Raw genomic sequence first — 23,764 nt, 5'->3', positions numbered from 1 at the left:
CAGCGCTCCCATTGTATGGGCTGCTGCCTTGTGCAGAGATCCTGCATTGTGAATGAGTGCATTTCCCTCACACTAGCCCCTTACCCGTCCTGGCTTCTTGGAGGGTTGGGTCCAGGCCTCTGATCCTGCCACCCCCGCTTTTCACACTCAACCATTGCACACCGCCCCTTGTGGTTTGGTCTTTCTCTGGCCTCCCTCCTGCTTTATAAAGTGATGCTCGTACAGAACAGGCTGAGTTTCTATGTCGGGACAGACCAACAGCCGCGCTGCGCCCCCGGGCTCTGCCAATGCCCCTCACCCCCCTGGCTCCGGTAGGGCACCTCAGTCAGCACTTGCCGCACCTCAGTGCCTGCTCCTCTCTGCCCTTCCCCAACCCACCAACCCCAGCTCCCGCCTCTAGCTTTGCCTGATCTTGCAAAGCCACCAGGTGATCCATCTCCCTGACCAACTCTGCTGAGGCCAGACTGCTTTCCCCCACACGTGGACCTCAGCCCATGCATCAAAGGGCCCATTCTCCCCCGTAGGCTGTTGGGGAGCGAGCCTGGCCAGCTGCCATGGTGGGGTCCAGCTCTGGGGCTCGGCTCCATGGCTGGGGCCAGGGCAGGAACTCCATGCTGGGAGAGGCGCGGGAAGCAGATAAACAGCCTTGCGGGGTGGAAGGTTATGAAATCAGCAGCTGACGTCCAAACACTGGCTGCGTTGTGCCCAGGCCCAGCTTCCCTGAAAGAGTTTCTTTATGTGCCGAGGCCAAGCGCGCCTCGGGGAGGGACAACGAGGCCAGAGCCTGCAAGCAGCATCTGCAGCTAGAGCCACCCTGGGCCAGTTTCCCCTTTGGCTGGTCTCCGGTGCTCTGGAGCAGCCCCAGGCTCAGACGCTGCAGTGCCAGGGACGCGCTCGAGGTGCGCTCACAGCAGGGCTGGTTGCAGCAGACATGCCAGGCACTGGGCTGGAAGGGGGGGGTAGGTGGCAGAGGCTAGCAGACAGCACAACTGGAAAGGCCGAGAGATACATGCCGCAGGGGCAGGAGTGCCACTGGCACGGAGAGTCACTGCACAGCACTTGCATCTGAGCAAGGTGGTGTTTCTTTCCTAGAGCCCGACAGCCCTTGCCCATGCCAGCTGCAGGCTCCAGGTTCTGCTTGGCAGCCTCATGGCTCAGATTGGCAGGGATGGGGAAGGAACACGCCCAACCCTCAGGAGCCAGCACCTCATTCCCTCCCCTGATCCTCCCAGTGCAGGCCCTGTTGCTGCACCCAGACTTGGCACACCCCCTCCCACTCCATTGCAGAGAGGAGCACAGCGGGAGACTACCCCCATGGGCACAGGAGAGCCCTGGCAGCAGTCCCAGGCATAAGAGTTTCCGGGGGGGGGGGGGTCCCTCAGAAAAGCCCTGCAGAGGCGGAGGGACCCTTACCTGGCTGCAGGCGCTGCCAAGACCTGCTAGAGTCCCATGTTAAAAATAGGCAACCTGGACCCATCACTGGGCATAGGGCAGCGCTTGAAGTAGGCCACTTGGAGGTGGCCCCTGGCAGTACCCTGGAGGGGCATGGTTCAGAGTCGGGGTTAAGAGCAAGGCTAGGCTCACCGTGTGATGCCAGAGGGAAGTGCCATGGCTCGTTGTCTGCTGGCTAGTCGGGTCTTTGCTTCCCCAGGTCCATTCTTCCGTTAGCCAGCTGATTTCTCCCACCTGCACCTGCCCCATAGCAGCACTGCTGATCCCCTTTCCCCTTCAAACATGCGGCCGCAACCCCTTGGAAAGGGGGTCCGAGCCAGAGGCCGAGGCAGGGTTCAATTGGCTGGGCTGATCTCCGCCAGGAGGAGAAATCCCCAGAAGGAGCAATTAGCCTGGTGGATTTCCCGCACCTCTCCTTCCACAGGGCAAGAGGCCTCTGCACTCCAGCAGAGGGAGGTGCAATGCCTCGAGCAGGGTGGGTGGATTTGCTGGGCAGGCCTGGGGACGTTACCAGTAGGCATGGGAGCAGCTCCTGGTTGCTCACCCTCGGTCTCTGCTCTCCATGCTAACCCCACCCTCCCCTGCCAGACAGAGGTTATGGAGGCACCAGAGGTCTCTGCCGCTTGATCGGGGGAGAGCCCCTGCAGCTAGGCCAAGTAGGGGCAGGTCCCAGGCTAGGAGAAGACATTTTCACCGGCATAGCAGAGGCGAGGCCTCAGAAATCAGGACAGGGAAGAGTCTCTGGGAGTGAGAGAGACAACACGCCCCCAGCCGGCATAAAAGACCCCCGAGGAGGCAGACACTGCTTTCACTACCGTTTAATTCTGTTCTGCATTTTACATACATCATAAAAAAAAACCTCCTCCATTCACCTGCACCGTACAGCTCCGAGCACATGGGACAGAGCCCCGGTCACAAGGCAAGGCCATGCCACGCCCCAGGGCACCCAGCCGCTGCTTTCAACCCGGGGAGGGAGGGGATCTAGCGCAAAACAACATTTAAAAAGTAAATAAGTTAGAAAAGGTCCAAGTTAGTGTTTTATTGCTACCCGCGAGCGTGCGACGTGCGGAAGGCAGGGCAGGGCCCAGGGGGCGCAGACACATCTCTTCAGCGTGGTGCTGACAGCCCCGTGTCCTAGGTAGGATGGTTCCCCACCCCTAGTCAGGCCGCACCTGGCAGCTCTTGGGCACAGGAGCATCTGCCCAGGGGCCGTCTCCCTGGGGAGGAGACTGGGCAGAGGAGAGCGAGTCTGCATCTCCTGCACACGCTGCCCATTCCAGACCGCTGGGCTTCAGGACGCTGTGCCAGTGCTCCAAACCCATTGTGCCCATGTGTGCAGACTGGCGAGGAGCCAGACATTATCCCCCTAAGCTTTCCCCCTGCCCCTCTGTTCCATTCCTGCCACCAACACTGGGCTGCAGCTGCCTCCGGGCATCCCATCCGCTCATGCAGCAGAGGAAGGGCACTGAGGGGTTGGGGTTGAGGGCAGGCCAGGGGCCAGCGATAGGATAGCTGCGGGGGGCAGCCAACATCTCTGCCCCAGCCCTGTTCATCCGGATAGCAGGGGCTAAGAGGATTCCCCAGGAGGCACCTCCAGCTCCTTCCACCGTAACCCTCCACACACACCGGGTAACAGCACCATAGTCATTGGGTCCCACTAGCAGCGTGCCAGCCTCCGTTACAGCTCTGCGTCGTACCGTGGCCAGGGGAGCAGGGGGCATGGCTGGCATCGCAGTGCCACAGACACAATGCTGCTGCAGGGGCAGGAGAGGGTTTCTCAAGAGGAACCCACCGGAGAGGAGGTCTGGGTCCAATATGTGGGAGCAGCTGTGGCAGGCTGCAGGGAGCCCATGTCCCTGAAGGTGCCGCAACATAGGACACTTAAAGAAAAAAAAGATACAAGAGTAAAAAAATCCCTTCCCCTGCCCCTGGAGCTGCAGGCCTCCCAGCGCTCTGCCCAAAGAGAAGTACCATCAATTGCAGGCTCAGAAACTGCTGGCTTTCCAATGCCATTTCACTCTACAATATGCAGAAGTCTAAACTCTTGAACCAAATACTTTCAGACTGGAATTTCCCCTCGTCCGCAGTTAAAAAGAGTTACAAGTACAAATCAGAGACCAATGAAAACACAAGGGGGAAAATATATATTACTAAGGGCACTGGGGCTGTAAGCCTTGTCCTTGTAACTGGACTCTGTATTGCTTGATGTGGGCAGTAGATCAAGTTAATATCCAAAGTCCAATAGAAATGAAAGTATGTTTCCCCCTTGCAGTACACACTGGAGTTTTCTTCTGGGGAAAGGAATTGTCTCCAGACTGGCTAGCGGGCTCTTCCCCTCTCCTGACTGCTGTTCTTCCCTGGCTCGCAGAGATCGACAGCCTTACAGGAAGAGGATGTTCGAAGTAATACTATGACTTTAAACCCAAGTTTCTCCCTCTCCCAGAGCGACCTCAAAATAGCAAAAACTAACCCCACAACATCTATCTTCCCATTTCACAGATTCACCCAGTCCCTGGAGGGACGTCAAAGAGGAGCTGAGGGGAATCTGGCCACAGCCCGGGGGGAAAAGGGAAAGGATTTAAGAGTTAAGTGTCTCCCGGAGCCATTTCTTCTGACATTGTCAGTTTCAGGTTATCCCTTCTTGTGCCCAAGCTACCGCAAGTTAACACCAGACCCGTCGGATCAGCCACCTTCCTACACTCGGATTTCGTCATCCTCCTCATCCGCGAAGGAGAACTCTTTGTTATGCTGTTTGGGGGGGCCGTGCCGGGCGCCATCTGGGATCCCGTAGCTCTGCCTTTCAGGAGATGGGCGGCACTCCTGCCCCTGTGCCGTGCAGCTAGAAACCAAACTGCTGTCCCTGCTGCCCTGGCTCCGGGCAGAGTCCAGGCAGTAGGACACAGCCCTGCTCTCATCCTGGCAGGCTGGTGCCATCAGCAGGGGCTTCCCTTCCTGGCTGAGCCGGTGGGCTGCAGGTACCCGGGTAGGGCCTCCATCCCGTTGGGGCTCCTCAGGTACCATGGCGCCGAAGTCTTCGTCCTGGTCCCACTGGTCTTTGTCCATGATGCTCAGGACGTCCCCCAGCATGGAGGGCCCCAGGTCGATGTGGAAGGACATGATGGACTCGGCGTGCTTCATGCCATAGCTGCTCTTCGGCACCACGATGGGCAAATCCGTCAGGTCCCCAAAATCGCGCTCATCCAGGCCAGGGCTCTGAGGGCGGGTGGCTGCACCGTTGGGGCGCGGCTTCTCCTCCGGGGCAGCCGCCTCCTCCGGGGCCTTCTTGACAGGGCTCGAGGAAAGGCTCTTGGGCAGCTTCCCGGCGCTTTTGTCGGCCTCCTTCTCGGTGAGCTGAGGCAGGGAGACAGCGTTCTTCACGAAGATGGCCGAGTCCCGCAGGGAGCCCAGCATGTCCCGCCGGTCGCCGCGCGTCACCGACTGCGACCGCTTGCTGCTGCGGAACTTGCGGGACAGCAGGCCGGGCTTGGAGGAGCCCAGCTCCTCGGGGGACTCCGGCTCGCCGGCCTTGCTGTTGAGGAAGGAGGTGTCCCCGAAGGCGTCCCCGGCTCTGCCCACGTGCATGGTGTGGCGGAAGTCGCCCAGCGGGGCGCTGATCATCTCAGCCGTCAGATCCACCCGCGAGCGCCGCTTGGAGTGGGCCGAGTTGGAGACGAGCTGCTTCAGGATCGGCATTGTCCCGGCAAGGGGGGCCGGGCTGGGCAGCGAGGTCTCGCTGTCCTCCCCCACAGCACTCACCTAGAGCAGGGAGAGGAGAGAGGGCGCGGGTTAGTCTGGGGGAGCCAGACAGCTGGTCATGCCGCCCCACCGGCGCCATACAGTCAGCGGGGAGAGCCGCCCCTTGGGGCGCTCCCCAGAGGAGCCATGGCTACCGTGTCCCACTCCCTGCGCCACTGAAAGCTCTGGCCGCTCTACAGAGTACTTCCCCCCCGCCCCCACAACCCAGAGAGGCTTCTCCCTTGTCGGGCCAGCCCCCAGCCCTGTTTCCTGCTCAGCCCCCTGGGGCCGGGAAACGTGCATTCGCTGCTGGAATGCGCTGGCCCCGAGCCGCTCAGCTCAGCTCCTGCAACAGTGAATTTGAGTGTCTCTCCCCTGCCCCCTCCCTGCAAACAGGCCTCCCCTACCGCGAGAATCTCCGCCCCCGACTGATACAGGGGGGCCTGGCTCAGTCCAGACTGCAGTCCCCCGCCACCAGGCCCCCTTCCTTCCCATCCCGGTGTCGGAGGACAGAGACCGAGCGGGTATGGGAGGGGGAATTGCACCCACCAACAAAGTTAGCCTCAAGCAGCTGATTGTGCAGACAGTGCTGGCTGGGTGAGGGATCCAGGGCAGGTCAGCTGGGCCACAGGAACCGGAGGCTCAGGGGGACAATGTTATCACCAGCAGTGGGCGCTGCTTTGGAGAGGCTGTCCCTGCCCCTGGGAGCGGTCAGCAAAATGGGTTTTATCCACCAGTTTTCCAGCCTGGCAGATTCCCCCAGCGCTGGAGCTGGCAGCAGCTGCCGTTAATCACGTTCCAGCTCGTTCTTGGACCCTGCCCTGCAGCGTCACTTGGATACAGGGTTTGTCTCTATTTCCTGGGCTAAACAGCCATGGGCTGATGTGGCCTGCTGAGAAGCCACCACGCCCCACCCCCGAGCAGTTGGCTCCCTGCTTCTGTCAGTTCACTGAGGGTGCTGGGATTGGGGTAAAGTTTCCATCATAATTATTGGGAGTAGGGTGAAACACAGTCATGCTGCACCCCACGGCACAAGAGGGGCTGCCCACAATACAGGAAAGTCACAGCTACCCGGAGCTAGAGGCAGTTAACATTCAGCAGCCATGTGGGAACAATCGTCGCCCCGCTCCAGAGAGGAACGTGAGCACCAGAGAAACTGAGGCAGTGAACCCAAGGAGGGGTTTTGAGGAAGTCAGAAACAAGAGCCCGGCGTGCTCCGCAGAACTGGCTGGTCAGGATGGTTCACCCCACTGCGGCCCTGCGCCTCTTACTGCGGGCAGGTGGCGGCTTTGTTCGAAGCCACATGGAGAAAATGCTTTGGATTTTTCTCACGTAAAGCAAGCGGCGAGCAGCGGACGCCGGGAGGAATTGGAAACAGACGGCAGGAAGTGCATGAGGAGGGCTGGAAAATGCTGAGAGGCCCCGCGAGCTCAGGGCTGCGCCATGCAGCTAGGAGAAAGCCAGTTGCCTTCAATCGGAGGGAAAGGGGCTCAGAGTTTCTGGGACCTAGGGAGAACTGGTAGAAAGGATCCCTCCAGCTTCCCATGCTGCTATCTTGGGGCTTGTCACACCAGGGCTGGAAGGCTGCATGCAGCCACTACATCGAATGGGAATTATCCAGAACACAGTTCTTACCCTTTTCCATCCCCGCCCCCACAACGAGCTGGGAGCTAGCCCAAAACCCCGCTTCCTGCTATACATGGAGGGGGCTGTGGCTGGCTGGCTGGGAAAGACAGACTGCTCAGGAACAGAGACTGACCGGCACGGACGTGTCTACCCCACTGCCCTAGCACGGGTTCAGCTCCACCAGGTCTGCACTAAGTGCTCTCCAGGGTTTAACCCCCAGGATCTAGGTTTGCTCTGAGCCCCACCAGCCAAGGCTTCCCTTGGTTGAGCTGCCGTGGCAGGAGCGTTCCCCGCAGAGACTGGTGCAGACCCAGGCTGAGATTCTCAGCCCTGGGCTAGCTGCAGCCCCGGGCTAGCTGCAGCCCCACACGGGCGGAGGCTGGGGAGCAGGATGATGGTGGAGCAGCGTTTGCAGCGTTCCAGGAGAGAAGATGGCCCCGCAGGAGGCCAGAGCTCCCTGCTGGTTCGGAGCAGCATGACCTGGGCCCTATCTCCCCAGGTGCCTTGGTAGCAAGGGACAAAGGACACATTTCCTTTCCACCCAGCCCCAGGGGTCCCTAGAGCCGCTGAAGGAGCTGGGCAGCCAGCAACAGGCCAATCACTGCCCCCCACCCCCAGTATTCAGCATGATGAGCCATGCGGAGTGCGGCAGAAAGAGACCATCCAAGCTGCCCCGGCATCTGCGATACAGGGGGAGCTATCCTGGCTCCGGCTCCCAGCTGAGTGGGCTTCCATCCACCGGCCTCCCCCATCCCGCTGCATTTGGCTGCGTGCACTGGATTCCTTGGCGCTCGGACACAGAGCAGCCTAGCAGCCAGCGTCGGCGGAAGGGGGATCCCTTGGGTCAGAGCTGGCTTCGCTGGGCTCCGTGTGGGGCTGCGCTGGCTTCCACAGCCCTACTGAGAGACCGAACCACCCCCAGCGGTGACACGGCTCCGCGCCAGCTCCTCATTTCAGGGCCCCTGCACTATGCTGCATCCTCACAGCCGGATTATCTAGGCAGATGCTGGTGGCAGAGGTTGGCTGGGAGCACAGGGGCTCGGACAACGTTCTGCCCTGGTGTTGGATCATATTAAAGAAGTTCTGTATTAAAATCACAAATGAGTTTGATTCCCCATAGTTTAAATTCCAGGGTATTACTAATTAAGAGGTCTCTTGGTTTTTGGTGCTGTTTCTCTCCCTCTGTGTGTGAAACTTGCAAGCTGCTAATTGCGTTAGGACATTCTAAGACAGAGTCTGTTCTCAAAGCAATTCACAGAGACTCAAAGCAATACTCTGTAACAACAGAAACAGCACCCAGAGACTCCCCGCCCTTTTGTTGTATTAACAATTGTGATTAAAATAGAGATAGAGGATGTATGTGGATGGATGCTTGGTGTGGATAATAACTGAATGATCAGGGAGGTGCCAGCCTAAGAATCCAGTGTCCATCGGCTGAAGAAGGCGTCAAGTGGAAATAACCAGAGGACCCCCGGAGGGCAGACTGGAATCCACCCAACAGCCTCAAGAATGGGAGAACCAAAAAACAAGATAACATCTTGGAGCCGTCAGGAATGTGCTATCTGCTGATTGATTCAGCAACAGCATGATGAAGCAATTCCCATAGACTGGCATAGGAAGCAATTCCTATAAAAATAGACTCTAAAAAGTGAGAACTTTGGGGTCTGATTCTGCAAAGCAACTTCCAGGAGCGTCAGATGCTCATCTGACAAGGCCCTGCTCCCTCCTCATGTCCAGGCCACCTGGCCAGTGGCTTGGCATGAGCAACTCTAAGGCTGGTAACTATGATAACAACCTTGCAGAACCTGTGTGTGTGTGTGTGTGTGTGTGTATGAATGTGTGAATAAATATGAGATTGAATGGAATGTTATAGCTATAACTAACTGCTGACTATGATTCTTTCTGTATTCACAATAAGTGTGGTATTTTGCCTTTTTCCCTTTAATAAGATCCTGCTGGTTTTTAATTTATTGGTATAACATTTGGCAGTCTGTGCATGAAGCAGCCAGGACTGGAAAGGCTGAAGGCGGGATCGAGGGGCGCTGGCAGAACTGCAGATGGGGGCAGATTGCCCAGTTCTCCCTCTTGCCCCATCACTGCCTGAGTCATGCTGCCTAGAGACTGTTTAAACACATCCCAGGGGCTTGGGGCGATTCCCTGGCCAGGGAGCTGGGACTTTCCCGAGAGGGGTTGGCGATGAGGCCTCCGGAGGGGGGGGGGGGAGAACAGAAGTGGAAGCTTTCCCCGCTGCGGGCTGGCGGGTTGAGGTCGCACGCCGCCCCACGACTGGTGCAGAGGTAGCAGTTTTGGCTCGGGAGGGGAGGCAGATGCTGCTGCGGTGCAGAGAGAAGCAGGTCGTGACTGGAACGCAGATGGGCCTCAGAGAGAAAGGGAGACACACACATGCATATACACAAGGCAGCCCCATGTCCTTCTGTTCCGCTTCGATTCAACCATCCCATAGCGGATTTGGAAACCCCCCCCCCCCATCTTAGGGGCACCCAGCGACACCCGTCCCCAGTTAAAGGGACAGGCTCTCTGTCCCCATCACCCCTAGCTCACCAGGGTGTCGAGATGGTCTCCTGGTGTTTCTGGCTTTCCACATGCCAATACCACGCTCACGGCCATGGCACCAGCGCGCCAAGATGCCTGCCCTTTGTACCCTCCAAGCACCTCCTTGAACACTTAGCAAGACCCGCGGCTCAGGACACAACACGAGGTCGCCAGAAGCCAGAAAGTGGCACATGGGAGCTGGACTGAAGGACTAGGCCAGAAGTCTAAGCAGCTGGGTTCCCCGGCCCCCATACTCTCCCTCCAGGGGCCCGTCTGTTAGAGCAGCGCGGGAATCAAGCTGTAGACGTCCCAGATGCTGCAGCTGCTGGGACTCTGGCTAGAAAGGTGCAGCAAGAAGCTTTGGCAGACCCCCCCCACACACACTGTTTTGGTTGCTACGGGACAAAGGCTCCTTTCTCTCTACCCCTGGGGGTGGGGAATTAAGGGCACAAGCTGCCCTGGCCCCACATGAGAGGACACAGGATGCACCAGAGGCTTGTTTCCGCTCGCTGATCGGCTGTCCTGGTAGCCTTTAGCACACATGTAGCCGAGCGTTTAGCCCACATCCCCCCCCCCCCCCCGTTGGAACAGACTCGCAGACTCTGAATGTTTCATTTAGGAGCAATAACTAGCCCGGAGACACCAACCCCGCACTGCAGGAAGCAAACGCAGGGCGTCTGGCTCCACGGGGAGAGGAGAGCAGGAAGGGTGCGAACATGCGTCCTCCACGCCCCACAACCCCAGCTCACGCGAAGCCACTGTACCATTTCTACAAGCGGCGCCTCCTTAGAGCCCCACTGGCCTGCTGAAGGCTGTGGGGCTGCCCGCCCCACGGGGAAGGGAGCCACGCTCCAGGCACCAGAGGGTCACCAGCACTCAGCAGGAGGTGGCCGTCTTGCGTGCCCATCTCAGTGCCCCTTCACGCAAGGCAGTTCTCTTCCCTGCTCTCTGCAGTGCACTGCCTTCCTTCCCCACCTCTGCAGCATTAACCCTGCCCCCTTACCAGCCTCGGATTCCCAGCCCCACGGCATCCCAGGCTGCCACTCTGCAAACACAGTCCAGACCCCAAACTTTCCCCTCCAGACCCCCGGGGGAGAGTCGGCCCTGCCCGGCTCAGCCGCAGGGAATGGACGGAGCTGCCTTATGTTCACCCCCAGAGCAGGGGCTTGGCAGAGCAGTGCAGGAACCTGCACAAGTACCAGACTCTGAGGTGGCTGGGACTCTGGTTAGGAAGATGGGGTGGGTCCGCCCCCCGGCCAGCCCAGCCCGCTGTGCAGCAGCTCTTCCAACAGCCGGAGTTCAGGACCCCTTTGGCCTCCCGGCACGCAGTGGCTCCAGCTCTCACGTGCTCCAAGCAGCGCTAAGGAATGGGGAGATCAGCAATGGGGTACGGAGCCTTTTGCTGCCAGGCAGCCGGTTCAGATCCAGCCCAGCTTGGCCGTGCCCCCGGGAAGAGACAAGATGGCTCTGCAGGGGCTGATGGGATACAAGTCGGGAGCTTCAGAACAGCTCTCTGCGGCGAAGCAGTGACACCACCTGCCCAGGGCCCTCTCAAAGCCGGCGGTGATCAGCCCTCTGCTCGCGAGTCTCAGCAGAAGACGAAGGACTGGCCGTGACACGGGAATGCCACTGCCCTCTGGCTAATACGCAAGGTCCCTCCAGGCCAGGTCTTACCCACAGGCGCAGGGCATGGGATACCGGGTGTCATGGGGAAGCCACTCCCCGTGCTGCGCTGGAGAACTTCAGCAACCAGAAACATGCTCCTGTGGTTGAGGCACCAGGTGAGGATGAGTTGGGTTCAATTCCTGACTCCGCTACTGACTCCCTGTGTACCTTGGGCAAGTCACTTCACCTCTCTGGGCCTCCCGCCCCGCCCAGGAAACAGGGAAAATGAGACCGCCTGTCTCCAATCCTTTGTCTAGAGGGACAGCAGCAAAGCCTTGTCTAAACAGACAACTGGAAAATCTCCTTGGGACCTGGATGGTCTCTCACTTGTGCAGCACCCAGCACAACGGATCTGTGATTTCAGTTGTTGTCTCCATGGTAGGAATCAATCTTCCGGGCTTTCAATCCAACACCTGTTCTCCACACACTGAATAATGGGATATACAAGAACAGGCCTGCGCTTGGACGGTCCTCGGAAGCCTGTTCTCCTTGCACTTTGTCACGGAGTCCCTGGGCGATGCTCTGGAACTGCTCCCCATGAAGCCAGTCAGGACTCTGGGGCAGTCTCCTTTCTGGGAGCAGCCTGTCTGCAGGACACACAGCTCACACGGCTTCACCTTCCTGGGTCTGACCTTGGAGCATTCAGCATCCTCTGCCCCTCCGTGCGCTTCCCACAGCGAGTCCACTCAGGCGGGGTCCTGGGGAAGCCAGAGGGTCCTGCACCCCAACTTCGCAGTCAGACGTGACTCTCAGCCAGCCAGTAAAACAGAGGTTTATTAGACGACAGGAACATGGTCTAAAACAGAGCTTGTAGGTACAGAGAACAGGACCCCTCAGCTGGGTCCATTTTGGGGGACAATGAGCCAGACAACCATGTCTGCCCTTCACTCCATGTCTCCAGCCAGCCCCAAACTGAAACTCTCTCCAGCCCCTCCTCCTCTGGGCTTTGTCCCTTTCCGGGCCAGGAGGTCACCTGATCCCTTTGTTCTCCAACCCTTTAACTCTCACCTTGCAGGGGGGGAAGGGCCCAGGCCATCAGTTGCCAGGAAACAGGGTGTCGGCCATTCTCTGTGTCCAGACCCCTGCACACACCTGCCCTCTAGGGCTCTGCAATGATCATACACCCTTACCCCACCCCCTAGATACTTAAGAACTGCATAAGGGAAACTGAGGCACCCCCACACTATTCAGAGGAAACATTAAGAACAGTCCCACTTCGTCACACACTTGCTCTGGGGAGCTGAGCCATCCAGAGATCTTAGCCCAGGGGCACTGCTCACTGACAGAGTGGGCTGTTCCACGGCGGGCACCATTCCTACTCCTCTTCCATTTGTTTTACGGCCACTGCCGGACAAGCTAGAGGCCCTGCTCAGAGCTCGCGCTGGGCTTCGGTGGGTGGGAAGCGTTCCCCAGACTGTCCTGCCTCGCTTGGCCATGGAGTGCCCGTGACGGGCACGAGAGAGCCGCCACTTTCTGAGAGGCGGAGACTCCAGTGGCTGCGCTCCACGTGCCTTCCCTGGGGCAGCCAACAGCGACCAGAGTCTCCCTCTCTTCCAGGTTTCTATGGGACAGTCCAGTTTTGGACCCAGCTGCTCAGCCAGCAAAACGCCCCAAGGTGCCGACATCTGCCAGACCCAGAGAGACGCTGTCAAAATGCAGGGGGCCCCACCAAGGCTGGGGCATCAAGACCTCGCCTTCAAAGTCTGCCCTGCTGGACTAAGTGAGAGAGGCAGCATCTGTGTAATGGGTTCATCCACCCGCTCTACAGAGACAGAGCCCCACAACAGGCCGCAGCCAGCGCGTGCTCATGAGCCGACCTGGCATCCACTGAAGTCTGCTCCGTTTGCCCTGCTGGAGCAAAGTCCTGACACTTTCTCCGTTACCACTTCCCCAGCCCTGCAGCTTTCTAGCTGGCCCCACTCCCCCCTGCCCTGCGTCCCAGCTTGCCCCGCCCTGCACCATTGCAAGTTCCCCTGCTTTCCCCCACAGATACAGGGTATGTCTACACTGCAATCAAACACCCGCAACTGGCCTGGAACTCAGGCTGCGGGGCTATCAGATTGTAGTGTAGATATTTGCGCTCTGCGGGGCTCTGGGATCCTCCCCAGCCCGAGCCCAAGTCAGCTGACACAGGCCAGTGGAGGGTGTTTTATAGCAGTGTAGACATTACCACAGACACACCCTGCTTGCTCCTCCATTGCTCAGTTGGAGCAGGGCAGACTTCCTGCTTTGCAATCACTTCCATCTCACTGCTCTTGCTTCAGAGAGGGTACAAGGCTCAAACTGTTCTCCGGCTTCCACCCCAATTAAACAATAACCTGTTAGACAATCTCTCTCCACAGCGCCAAGTACTTGGGCACACAGCTCTGCTGAGCAAGGCTGCAACTCCCCCCGCTCCCCAGCGTCCTTTGAAAGGTTACAGAAAATTAGCTACACAGAACATGCCAACTGCCTGCCCCTCCCAGGCCGTGCAGAGGAATCAATCCATCTGGTATTTGCGTGTCCCCCATTGGTACAGTGTCTGAGCACCACACAAACTGACCTATCGATCCTCACAACACAGGCTCAGGTTCCTCATCTGAGCCTGCGTAACACAGGCCAGGGACCTGCCCCGTAATCCTTCCTAGAGCACACCTTTTAGGAAAAGCACCACCCTCGTGAGAGAGGCCAGTGCTATATTATCTTCATTTTAAAAATGGGGAGCCGAGACATGGACGTTCCCTTCGTCTCTTTACACAGCAAGCGAGTCTCAGAGCCCAGATCAAATGACTCAGGCTGGTGGGGCCCACCCCACAGGGCTAAAAATATCCATGTCGATGCTCTGGCTAGAGCCTGGGCTCTGAGACCTTCCCATCTTGCTGGGGTTCAGAACCCAGGCTGCAACCTGAACCCAAAACATTGACACTGCTCTTTTGAGCCCTGTTTTTCAGTCAGCTGACCCAGGCTCCGAGACTCAAGTCTGGGTTTTAGGCACCGTGTAGACAGACCCAAAGTGACTTGCCACAGGAGGCTTGTGATAGAGTAGAGATTTGAACACCAGGCTCTCAAGGTGCTGTGCGTGGTATCTGAGAAGATACTCCATCTTCTGATTTCAGTTTCTTGGTTCCTATGCCTCACTGTACAGATTCAAATACTACAGACTCTGTTACTGGACACTGGAGTGTGAGCATTTAGTGGCCGAGGAAGGGAATGGGAGCCAGGACTCCTGGGTTCCACACAGCTGGCGGCTGGGTTGAAGTGCAAGTTGGCACTTCACTTTAATTTCTCTCTGTCTCTCTCACACACACAATTAGCTTACACACTTCTCCTTTTGGTGTCAGTTTCCTACCCATAAACTAGGTTTAATGCACCCATGCAGGGTAAAGTCTAACCAATTCCCCCCTTGCCGGTGTGTCCGATTTCCTTATCTGTCACTAACATCTCCTCGGATTGAAAACAAAGCCTGCTTTTTTCAGTCCTTCTCCAGCCAGGAGTTACAAGTAATGGAAAAATCGTCTCGTCAGTTTCTAATCAGTTTCACTGCCAGGTTCTCATGCCCTAGCTCACTGCTGCATGCAGGGAGAGGATTAGGCACTGGCCCACACAGCTTTTCCCTGATTTCATTTCTATTGACCTTCGGTTTCATACAAGACATAGAAACCCCCCCAGGCCAGCTCCCCAGCTGGTATACGTCAATGAGAATCCACTGATTTAAGCCAGCTGGGGACCTGGCCCAAACAGCTAACTGTGGGGGCAAGTTTGCTTCTTTAGCATGCCTATGAGACTTTGAAAGCCTTGGCTAAGAGGCAGCAGGAGACTCAAGTGTTACTGATGTTACTGAGTAGCTTTGCCCTCCTCCAGAGGCCTCCACGCTGCTAGGGGCCCAGAACAAGACATTGCCTTCCTCCTCCGAGCTAGCAGGAAAGGGGCAAATTCTTAGGGCCTTCTCTCTCCTCCAGCAAGCTTCACTCTACAGACCATTGTGTAAGATTGGGGGGGGGGGGGAAAGAGGGGATGATTTCACAGAGTGGGTGACTGTAGGGAGCTCTTCTGCATGCTTCCACAGCTCTCTGTCTGCAGCCGAGGCGCTGGGCTTGCCTATGCCGGGAAGTGGGGGGGGGGGGGGGGGGAAGAGCCCCTTTCTCTGCTTCTTATTCAGCGAGGAAGAGACAAGATCCTGTGACATTCCCGCTGCCGCTTTTATAAAAGCAGAAAACCAGCTCAGAGAAGCTTAACAGCCGCCAACTAATAATCTGCTGAGAAAGCGCAAGTGTAACCCGAGACAAAGTTAAAGACGCAGCGCCTGCATCCAGGGGCAGGCGGCTCCAACTGCCCTCCCAGAGCACAGCCTCGCGCCTAGTGCCAAAAACCCATTTCAGAGGGTGGGTGGCTTGTCTGCATTGGCGGAACAAGGGGAGGCCAGAGGGGAGCAGAGATCAGTCACCTGGTCAGTCAATTACACCCCTTTTCCTCCCCAAACGTGGGCCTGCTAAATTTGCTGTCTAGGCCAGGGGGTCTTAACCTTTCTTCTTTCCGAGGGCCCCCCCAACAACACGCTATAAAAACTCCCTGGCCCAGCTTTGCCACAACACCAGATTTCCTGCAGATAAAAGCCAGGGCCGGTGTTAGGAGGTAACAAGCAGGGCAATTGCCCAGGGCCCCACGCCACAGGGGGCCCCACAAAGCTAAACTGCTCAGGCTTGATTCAACCCTGGGTGGTGGGGCTCGGGCTTTCTGCCCTGGGCCTCAGCAAGTCTAACGTGGATCCTGCTTGGCGGACCTCCTGAAACCTGATCAAAATGGGGGCCTCAGACCCCTGGCTGAGAACTGCTGCTCTAGGTGGTTTAGGGACTTGGATTGCAAGCTCCTGGGGGCAGGAACCATCTGTTCATTACAAATCCATTCTCCATTACACATACCTTGTGGCCTTTCACACCAGTGCAGCACTTCACACCGGTGCCAGCAGCTACAGGAGGTGCTGGGTGGGAGACTGTTCAGCCAACAAGTCTGTACAGGGCCTGGCACAATCGGTCAGAGTCTGCAGAAGACCAAGGATTGGAACCCAGGAGCTCCAAAATCCCAACCCCTGGTCCGTGCCATGCTGTCTTACAGCTGCACGGATGGCAGGCTGTCACACGGTGGCATGCAGGAGTGACAAAGCCGGAAGTCAATAGCAAACAAGGGCATTGACTCTGGCCTTTCCTGATGCACTAACTTAAGCTGGCTCTGACTCGCCCCGTCACCATGACTCGCGCTCTTTTGCCATCCCTACCAAGGCTGGCTGGCTTGAAACGAGAGCCGCCAGCTTTGCTGCGTGTTTTGGTTCACTAGGCAGCGCCCTGAAGCTGGGAGATGGCAGGAGGTTCAACCCCACCCCCCTGCTTCCTTCAGACTCACTGGAGCATGGGCTGCACAATGAGAGTCCCATCTGAAACCTGGCAGAGGGAAAGAGAGAGTACAGGAGATGATCGGCCCTCTACTAGCCAACAAGAATCTCTGCTCACCCCCGCCTTACCCCTTTACAGCACCTGTCTGCACACCTGACCTTAACACCCAAACAAAGAGCCACCTCCGACCCACAGAGCTCCCAACACAGAATAGCTGCAGGTGGAGAGTTGCATAATCATCTTATCTCACTGCAGACAGAAGCTGCAATCCTGGACTACCCTTTGCCAAGCAGACCCCAACCCTGAAGACAGAGGCTCATCCTCCAGCCATCAGTGCAAAGACATAGACATGGGTGAAGCCCAAGACACCCATGCAGAAGAGCGAAAGGAGACAGTTTTGCCCCCTCCCTTGGAGGTGCCGGTGTAGGACTGACAGACTAGACTTTCAAACAGCTGATATGCTGAACCATCTATCCATTTATCAGAAGCATCTGCAGCACCTATTGCAAAGCAGGTGGAAAATATCAGGCAGAGAAAATTAGATCCCTATCCAGAGTGTTTGACCAGAGGGAGTCAGGGATCTTGGGCTCTTGCCAGCATAATTTTCCACACAGACAGACACAATTAGCCTGTGGAACTCACTGTCACAAGATGTCACCAACCTGAAGAGCTTAGCAGGATTTCCAAAAGGACTGGGCAGTTCTTTGGATGACAAGGATATCCAGAGTTGTATTAAGTACTAACAAAGACAATAGGAGATGGGAAAGGCTATAAACATTCATGCTTCAGGGGATAAACCAACCTCTAATTAGTGGGGGGAGGGGGTCAGACGGAAACATTCCCTGGGGCAAGGTTATCCCTTAACAGTCTTGAGTTCCTCTGAAATATCAGATACTGGCCAGTGTCTTTCACAAGATACTGGACTAGACAGACGGCTGCTCTGCTCCAGCCTTGCCATTCCTGCGTCCCCATATTGTGGCTGTGGGGGGGTGAGGAGCGACCAGCCAGATTTCTCACAGCCCGTTCAAGACCAAGACAAGACAATTTATGTGTTGGGAGACTGATGGCAGTTCAGGGATATCTCACCAGGGCCCAGAACAAACGCACAGAACAATGGGACCTGGAATGCAGCAATCAGCAGAAATCACTCACATCAGCTGAAGCCCTTTTAAACGACTCTCACCCTGGATACAATACAGTCAGGAGGGTCATTAGAGGATTCACCTGAGTTACAGAACCGCCCTGCTCCAGGCCCTTAGCAGAGGGCATGCAGCTTGCAGGTACTGCCTAGCAGCAGGGAAGGCAGGTCATCGCTCCCCTTCACAGACATCGGCTGATGGGAGCTGCTGTGGCCAAAAGGTGGCAAACCCCAGCTCTGCTCCCAAGTAGAATCCAGCTTGGATTCCATCAAGACCCAGACTGGTTGGCCAATTGCTCGCCACATAAGCGTGGTCTGGGCACTGCTCGCTGACCCAGACTGGTTTGCCAATTGCTCGCCACATAAGCATGGTCTGGGCACTGCTCGCTGAGAGCCATCCCAGGGCAAGGGCTCCGCTGGGGGTAGGTCAGGCTCCGTGCCAGCCTCTGACACAGAGGCACACACCTTCCGACTGGGGGCCCAAGATGGAGGCACTGAATCATTTTCACCCTGGACCTCACCTGGAGTCAAGCCATGGTGCTAGCAAGAACAAAGATCTAGCACCAAACATGGCCCCGCCTCATGGCCTAGTGGACCGGGCACTAGACTAGAACTCAGGAGACCTGGGTGCAGGTCCCAGCTCTGCCCCTCCTTTGCTGGCAGACCTGGGGCAAGTCACAGCCCTCCCTGTGCCTCTGTTTCCCTACCTGTAAAACAGGGAGAACATGGGCTATCAAAGAGCTAGAGATCATCATCAGACGCAGCTACATCCACGTTTTCACATGGGGGCAGAGGTCTAACCCAGACAGGGGCGAAGCTGCCGTTCATTCCCATCTCTCATGCTGCTGGCAGCTAAGCCCCTGCGCTGGACTGAGCTGATGAGCGCAGAGCAGACACTGCCCCAGAGCTCTCCACAGCTTGGCAGAGCGCCAGGTTCAGAGTCCGCCCCCATGGAAGTCAGTGCACTCACTACGTCCCCTGGAGAGACATGGAGCCAGAGAGGAGCCTGAGCCTGGAAGCTCAGCTCCAGCCCCCTGAACTCAGAGTGCTCAGACTGAAGTCTCGATCGAAGCTCTGGCACAGCTCGAATGAAGACAATAGGCTGCAGACACCTTCAACTAGTCCCCTTCTCGCCCTGCATCAGTGCGGAGCACAGCCAAGGCCAGGGATGTTGCCAGACAACCCAACATCATCAGTCCCAAGCATTCCCAGAAGGGGCCAATATGTCACAGGGTGCAAGGTATCTCGAAGGCGCCTTTAACCAGACACTGCAGCCAATTCTCAGCATTGTCGCACTCTGGCCCCTCACTCAGTTATTCACAACTGATCCCGCAAAGATGCTCCCCAGAATCCCCTGCACTGGTTCCCACCTCCCTTTCCATGGCAAGGTACTCCTGGCACCCCAGCTGGCAAGCAAGCCGAGCTGCAACTTCCCTGTGTAGCTTGAGGCAGGCTCACACCCATGCACGGGGGCAGAGGTCAAAGCCTGCTTCTCGCAGCAGGAGAAAGCGGAGAGGGCAGGTGGGGTGGAGAGAGGGCGTGATTCCTTGGCCTCCTATTAGTCAGTTACGCCCACCCGGAGCACATTTAAACACATCAGACATTCCTGGAGGATAGGTCCATCAATGGCTATTAGCCACGATGGGCAGGGACGCAACCCTATGCTCTGGGTGTCCCTCGCCTCTGTTTGCCAGAAGCTGGGAAGAGGGCAACAGGGGACGGATCACTTGATGATTACCTGTTCTGTTCATTCCCTCTGGGGCACCTGGCACTGGCTGCTGCTGGAAGACAGGATACTGGGCTAGATGGGCCATTGGTCCAACCCAGGATGGCCACCCTTACCCCTCTGCACAGCTCTAAGGGATGGTACTCCTGGCATAGCCGTGGAAAAATCAAGCCCAGACTAGGAGCAAGCTGGTCACCCACCTCCCTCTGCCAGATGCAGGGTCCCCACCAATTAAGAGCTGCTGTGGGCCCCAGGGTGACAATGGCCTGAGTGGTAGCTAGCCAGACCAGGCCCTGACACCGCAAAGGCCGTGTTCTCCCAGCATCTATTTTGAACCCTTCTGGCATCCCAAGAAGGGCCAGCTAAATAATGCATGGTGGCCGGGGGCTGCCCCAGCTGACAGGCCGCAGAGCAGTTAAAGAAACCCAGGCTAAGAGGTGGAGGCCAAACGCTCAGCACTGCGAAGATCAGATGTATTCTCAGAAGTGTTCACCGCTCAAGGCAAAGCCTGGCTACACCACAACCAGCCAGCGTGTGTGAAATTACAGCTCGCCCCGTCCACACGAGGAGGAGTTAGCCCATTTGCTAGAATGACACCTGGTTAGCCTAGCGCCAACAGGCCCTGGGAGTTAGCGGGCGTCTGGGGTTACAGTCTCACAGCTCAGCGACCATAGGAACAGCAAACCCCGGGCCCAGCGGTTTGTTTTGCACGAGCCTGGGGAACTCGGAGCCACTCCAGAGTTAGCCGGAACAAAGTTAGCCAGAATCACTCAGAGTCAGGGAAACCAACCGATCTCACTGCCCACCTCCCCAAGTCTGGCAAAATCCCCAGCCACAGCCTCTCTCCTCCCGAGCTTGGCAGGGCTGCTGGAAGAGGTAACCCTAGCAGGGCCTTTGTATGCCTGGGCCTGCAGCTCTTTGTTCCATCGCCTTCCACTCCACCAGCCGGGCAAGTCACCCAGGGCCCCCAGTGAGGAGCGCCCCTTCTCACGGGCACCTCTGGGCACTGGTGTGGGGGGGGAAGGTGTGGGGGGCTGCACACTGGCCATTGTTTGGCCAGTGAGAACCGGGGGGGGGGGGGGGAGAGATAAGAAGAGAAGAGGAATCAAGGCTGATCTGGCAAGGCTGGGCACAGGGCTGGCACAGCCTGCAAGGGGCCCCTGGCACCTTTCTCTCCTCCTAGCCCAGGAAATCCCTTCCTGCAGCCCGTCTCTGCCACAGCCCCGCCTGGGCATCCCGGGGCGTTGGGGTAGGGGCAGGGCGAGCACAGACCCATCGGGGCTGCGCGCATTTCGGTGCCTGCCCCCCGTGAAAGCCCGGGCCCAAACAAACAGCGCCCCCCCCCAGGGAAAGCCCCTCCCCAAGCGCAGCGCTTGGGTCTCAGCCACCGCCTGCCCGAGCGCCGGTTCCACGGAGCCGCCCCTCCCTTCTCCAGCGGGCCCCCCCGCGATCGAGACACCTACTTTCGCCCCCGCGGGGGCGCCCCGAGCAGCCCCCTCCTCTGCGCGAGTTTCTCAGGGGGGCAAAGTTCCGCTGCGCCGCGGGCCCCTTGCTCGGCCGGGGGCTCGCCCCTCTCCAGGCGCACGGACAGCCGGGGCGCGCCGTTCCCGGGCCGCCGCCCGCCCCGCGCTCCCCTGCACTGTGCCCGGCGCGCACGGCAGAAGAGCCGCCGTCCATCCCCCGGCCAGTCCCCACCCCTCCCGGCTCGGGCGCTCGCCTGGCGTTAAAGAGACAGGGCGATCCGGACAAAAGAGCCCAGCTCTGGAAATTACCTGGGACAACCCCCCCCTCCCCCCGGCGCGCTCCCGGATTCCCCCGCCCGCTGGCTCAGGCCCAAACCCGGCAGCGGAGGGCCTCTGGCTCCCGGGGGGCGGAGGGGACCTGCATGGGTTGGCGTGTGCCGTGGGACGGGTGCATCCTTTGCCGATGCATGGAAAGAAAGAGAAGAGCCGCCACGGTTTGCAACCGCTGCTCTTCGCAGGCCAGGCTCCGGGCAGCACGTTCAGCCTGGCGCGGCGCTCCCTGGTTCTGGGCAAGGGCCAGCGGCTCTTAGTTTGTTAGCATTGACTTTGGGGGGCGGGGGGGCAAGGTCTCTTTCATTACAACGGTGGGGGGGGGCGACTCCGCACGGGTTCCCGAGGAGAACCGGCTTGGACCATCTCCCAGCCCTCCCCCAGGCGAGCCCCGCTCTGCAGGAGCCGCCTGGAAGCTCAACAGTGACACCTTTGACCCGCAAAAGGCAGCCCCCCCCCGCCGCAGCCGCCCGCCTCCCAAAAAATCTAATTTTCCTTGAAGCGGCGGAGCACAGAGCAGCACCGGGGAAAAATTCCCCCGGCACCAACCCCCCTGCAGCCAGCGCCCCTCCCGCCCCGCACCCCGCCGGCTGTTCCTCTCCAGCCCCCGAGCCTGGGGATCCCCCCACCCGGTGTGAGAGCCGCCCCGCCGGCACCTACCTCCTCAGCAGCCGCGGCCCGGCTTTGTTCCCGCAGCCCCCGCTCGCTCAGTGCCCTGCGCTGCGCTCCCGTGTCTCCATCCCATGGCCGTTCCCAGGCTTGTTCCTTCTCCGGCTTGAAAACGGATCGTCCCAGCGCCCCCCCCGCAGCCGGGGATGATGTCACGGCTCGGCCAGGGCCAATGGGGCGCGGCGGCGTCGCAGGGGCAGCCCCAGGCTGCTCTGTTCACGGCGTGCCTGGCTCCGACTCTCGGCTCCCCGAGGCGGGCAGCGGGAGGCCCCCTCGCCCGTGGGAGCCGGGTTGCCCAACGCTGGAGCGTCCCGAGTCGCGGTCAGCCGGCTCTGAATCAGGGGGGAGAGCGGGGCAGACGGGGTCACACGCGCCGGTTAGTCAGGGCTTTCCCGGCAGCAGGGTGAGGCAAACCTGTCTGACGCCCCCGAGAACAAAGAGACACGGTTACTAATGCGAAAAGAAAAGGAGGACTTGTGGCACCTTAGAGACTAACCAATTTCTTGGAGCATAAGCTTTCGTGAGCTACAGCTCACTTCGGGTCCCAAGCAGGGGGCCGTCTGCAGCCCCCTGGGGAGCCACCAGCAGGTTTCAGGGGGTCCACTAAGCATGGCCGGCTAGGGCCGGGGGCAGAAAGACCTGCCAGGGGGGACTACAGCCCGGGGCCTCACCTAGGGCTGAAGGCAAAGCAGCTTGGGGGTGCCCCCTGCAGCAGTGTGGGCCCCTGGGCAATAGCCCGGCTTGCTCCCCCTTAACAGGGGCCCTGGCTTTTATATGCAGAATATAGGCGCCTCAGGGGGAGGGATAGCTCAGTGGTGTGAGCATTGGCTGGCTAAACCCAGGGTTGTGAGTTCAATCCTTGAGGGAGCCATTTAGGGAACGGGCAAAAATTGGGGCTTGGTCCTGCTTTGAGCAGGGGGTTGGACTAGATGACCTTCTGAGGTCCCTTCCAACCCTGAGATTCTATGATTCTATGAAAACCAAGTGTTGTGGCACAGTTGGACGGAGGAGTTTTTAGAGCATGTTGGGGGGGGCCTCAGAAAGAAGAAGGTTGAGAACCCCTGCACTAATGGATTCGTGGGTTCCCCTCTCTGTTAACCCCATGGCTGTCTCGGGGCTGGCAGTGAGTGTCTTCGGCTATGACGTAGAGTTTGTGAGTGTGTATACACACACACACAACTCTACTGTACTATATGTCCCTATCTTTATTGCCCCAGTGCTCATGGCCTTGTGGCTCCAGCACAGCACTGGGAGACAGGACACCTGGGTTCTTCTTTGCTTGACTGCAACAGAGTTGGTGTGTGACTGTGGGCACATCCCATCCCCTCTCTGTGCTGGGGGGGCGGGGGGGAAGCAGTATTGTCAGGCTCACCAAAAATCACAAGATTGGCTTTAAAATCATGAGATTATGTAAAAACAATTGATATGAAGTTCTTTATTTATTGGCCTTCTTTTTGAGCCTTTCGGGTGCACTGGGGGTCACATCTGGAAGCTTTCTCCACAGCCTCGAGGGCTAGAAACTTACTTTTCCTTTAAGAATGAAGGCTGGAATCATCACATCTCCACTTGACTCCAGGAGCTGGGGTTTCAAGGAAACAATAATTATCATGAGGCTCATGACACATTACAGCTTGGAGCAAGCCCCCCAACCTGGGTGACAGAAACTTGCTGGTTCCGCTGGAGCTAGCGCTCTAAAAACAGTGGCGTGGGTTGCGGCATGGGCTGGCCCCCGAGGACTGACCCAGGGGGGCGGACAAGCTTGTGCTCGTCCGGCCTGCAACATTCACATCGCTGCGCTTGAGCTAGCGCGTCTGTCTGCCTCTGCTGGGAAGCAAGCTGCCAGCTGTACTGTAGATACCCCCTCAGTTTCTCTGTCTGTAAAATGGGCCTAAAGATATTCATTGCGCTCTTCGCTGCGGGGCGTTGTGAGCTGTTATTCACTTGCCAGGCACATTGGGAACTTCAAGTGGAAGGAGCTATGAGAAAATACTGGCACTGCAAAGCTGCGTGTGACTGGGGAAGTTCTGAGTCATGTTTCAGG

At 58.1% G+C, this 23,764-nt stretch overlaps 1 protein-coding gene across 2 annotated transcripts; it reads right to left on the bottom strand.

Moving 5' to 3' along the window:
- Nucleotides 1-2,260: 2,260 nt before the first annotated feature.
- On the bottom strand, nt 2,261-22,080 carry CDC42EP4 (CDC42 effector protein 4). Of its 2 annotated transcripts, none has more exons than XM_074972191.1 (2): nt 21,715-22,080; nt 2,261-5,208 (listed from the first exon to the last, which is right to left on the bottom strand). In XM_074972191.1, exon 2 carries the CDS (start codon nt 5,143-5,145, stop codon nt 4,147-4,149), a length of 999 nt encoding a protein of 332 aa, XP_074828292.1. In that variant the 5' UTR covers nt 5,146-5,208; nt 21,715-22,080; the 3' UTR covers nt 2,261-4,146. The 2 variants fall into 2 exon arrangements, with proteins under 2 accessions (XP_074828292.1, XP_074828293.1); XM_074972192.1 differs by lacking the exon at nt 21,715-22,080 and adding an exon at nt 20,725-20,745.
- Between the last annotated feature and the right edge of the window lie 1,684 nt (nt 22,081-23,764).

Source organism: Natator depressus, chromosome 14 (assembly GCF_965152275.1).
Source record: "Natator depressus isolate rNatDep1 chromosome 14, rNatDep2.hap1, whole genome shotgun sequence".
Classification (NCBI taxonomy): domain Eukaryota; kingdom Metazoa; phylum Chordata; order Testudines; family Cheloniidae; genus Natator; species Natator depressus.
Note: the sequence above shows the minus strand (reverse complement) of the source record. Positions and strands in the feature narration are given on the sequence as shown.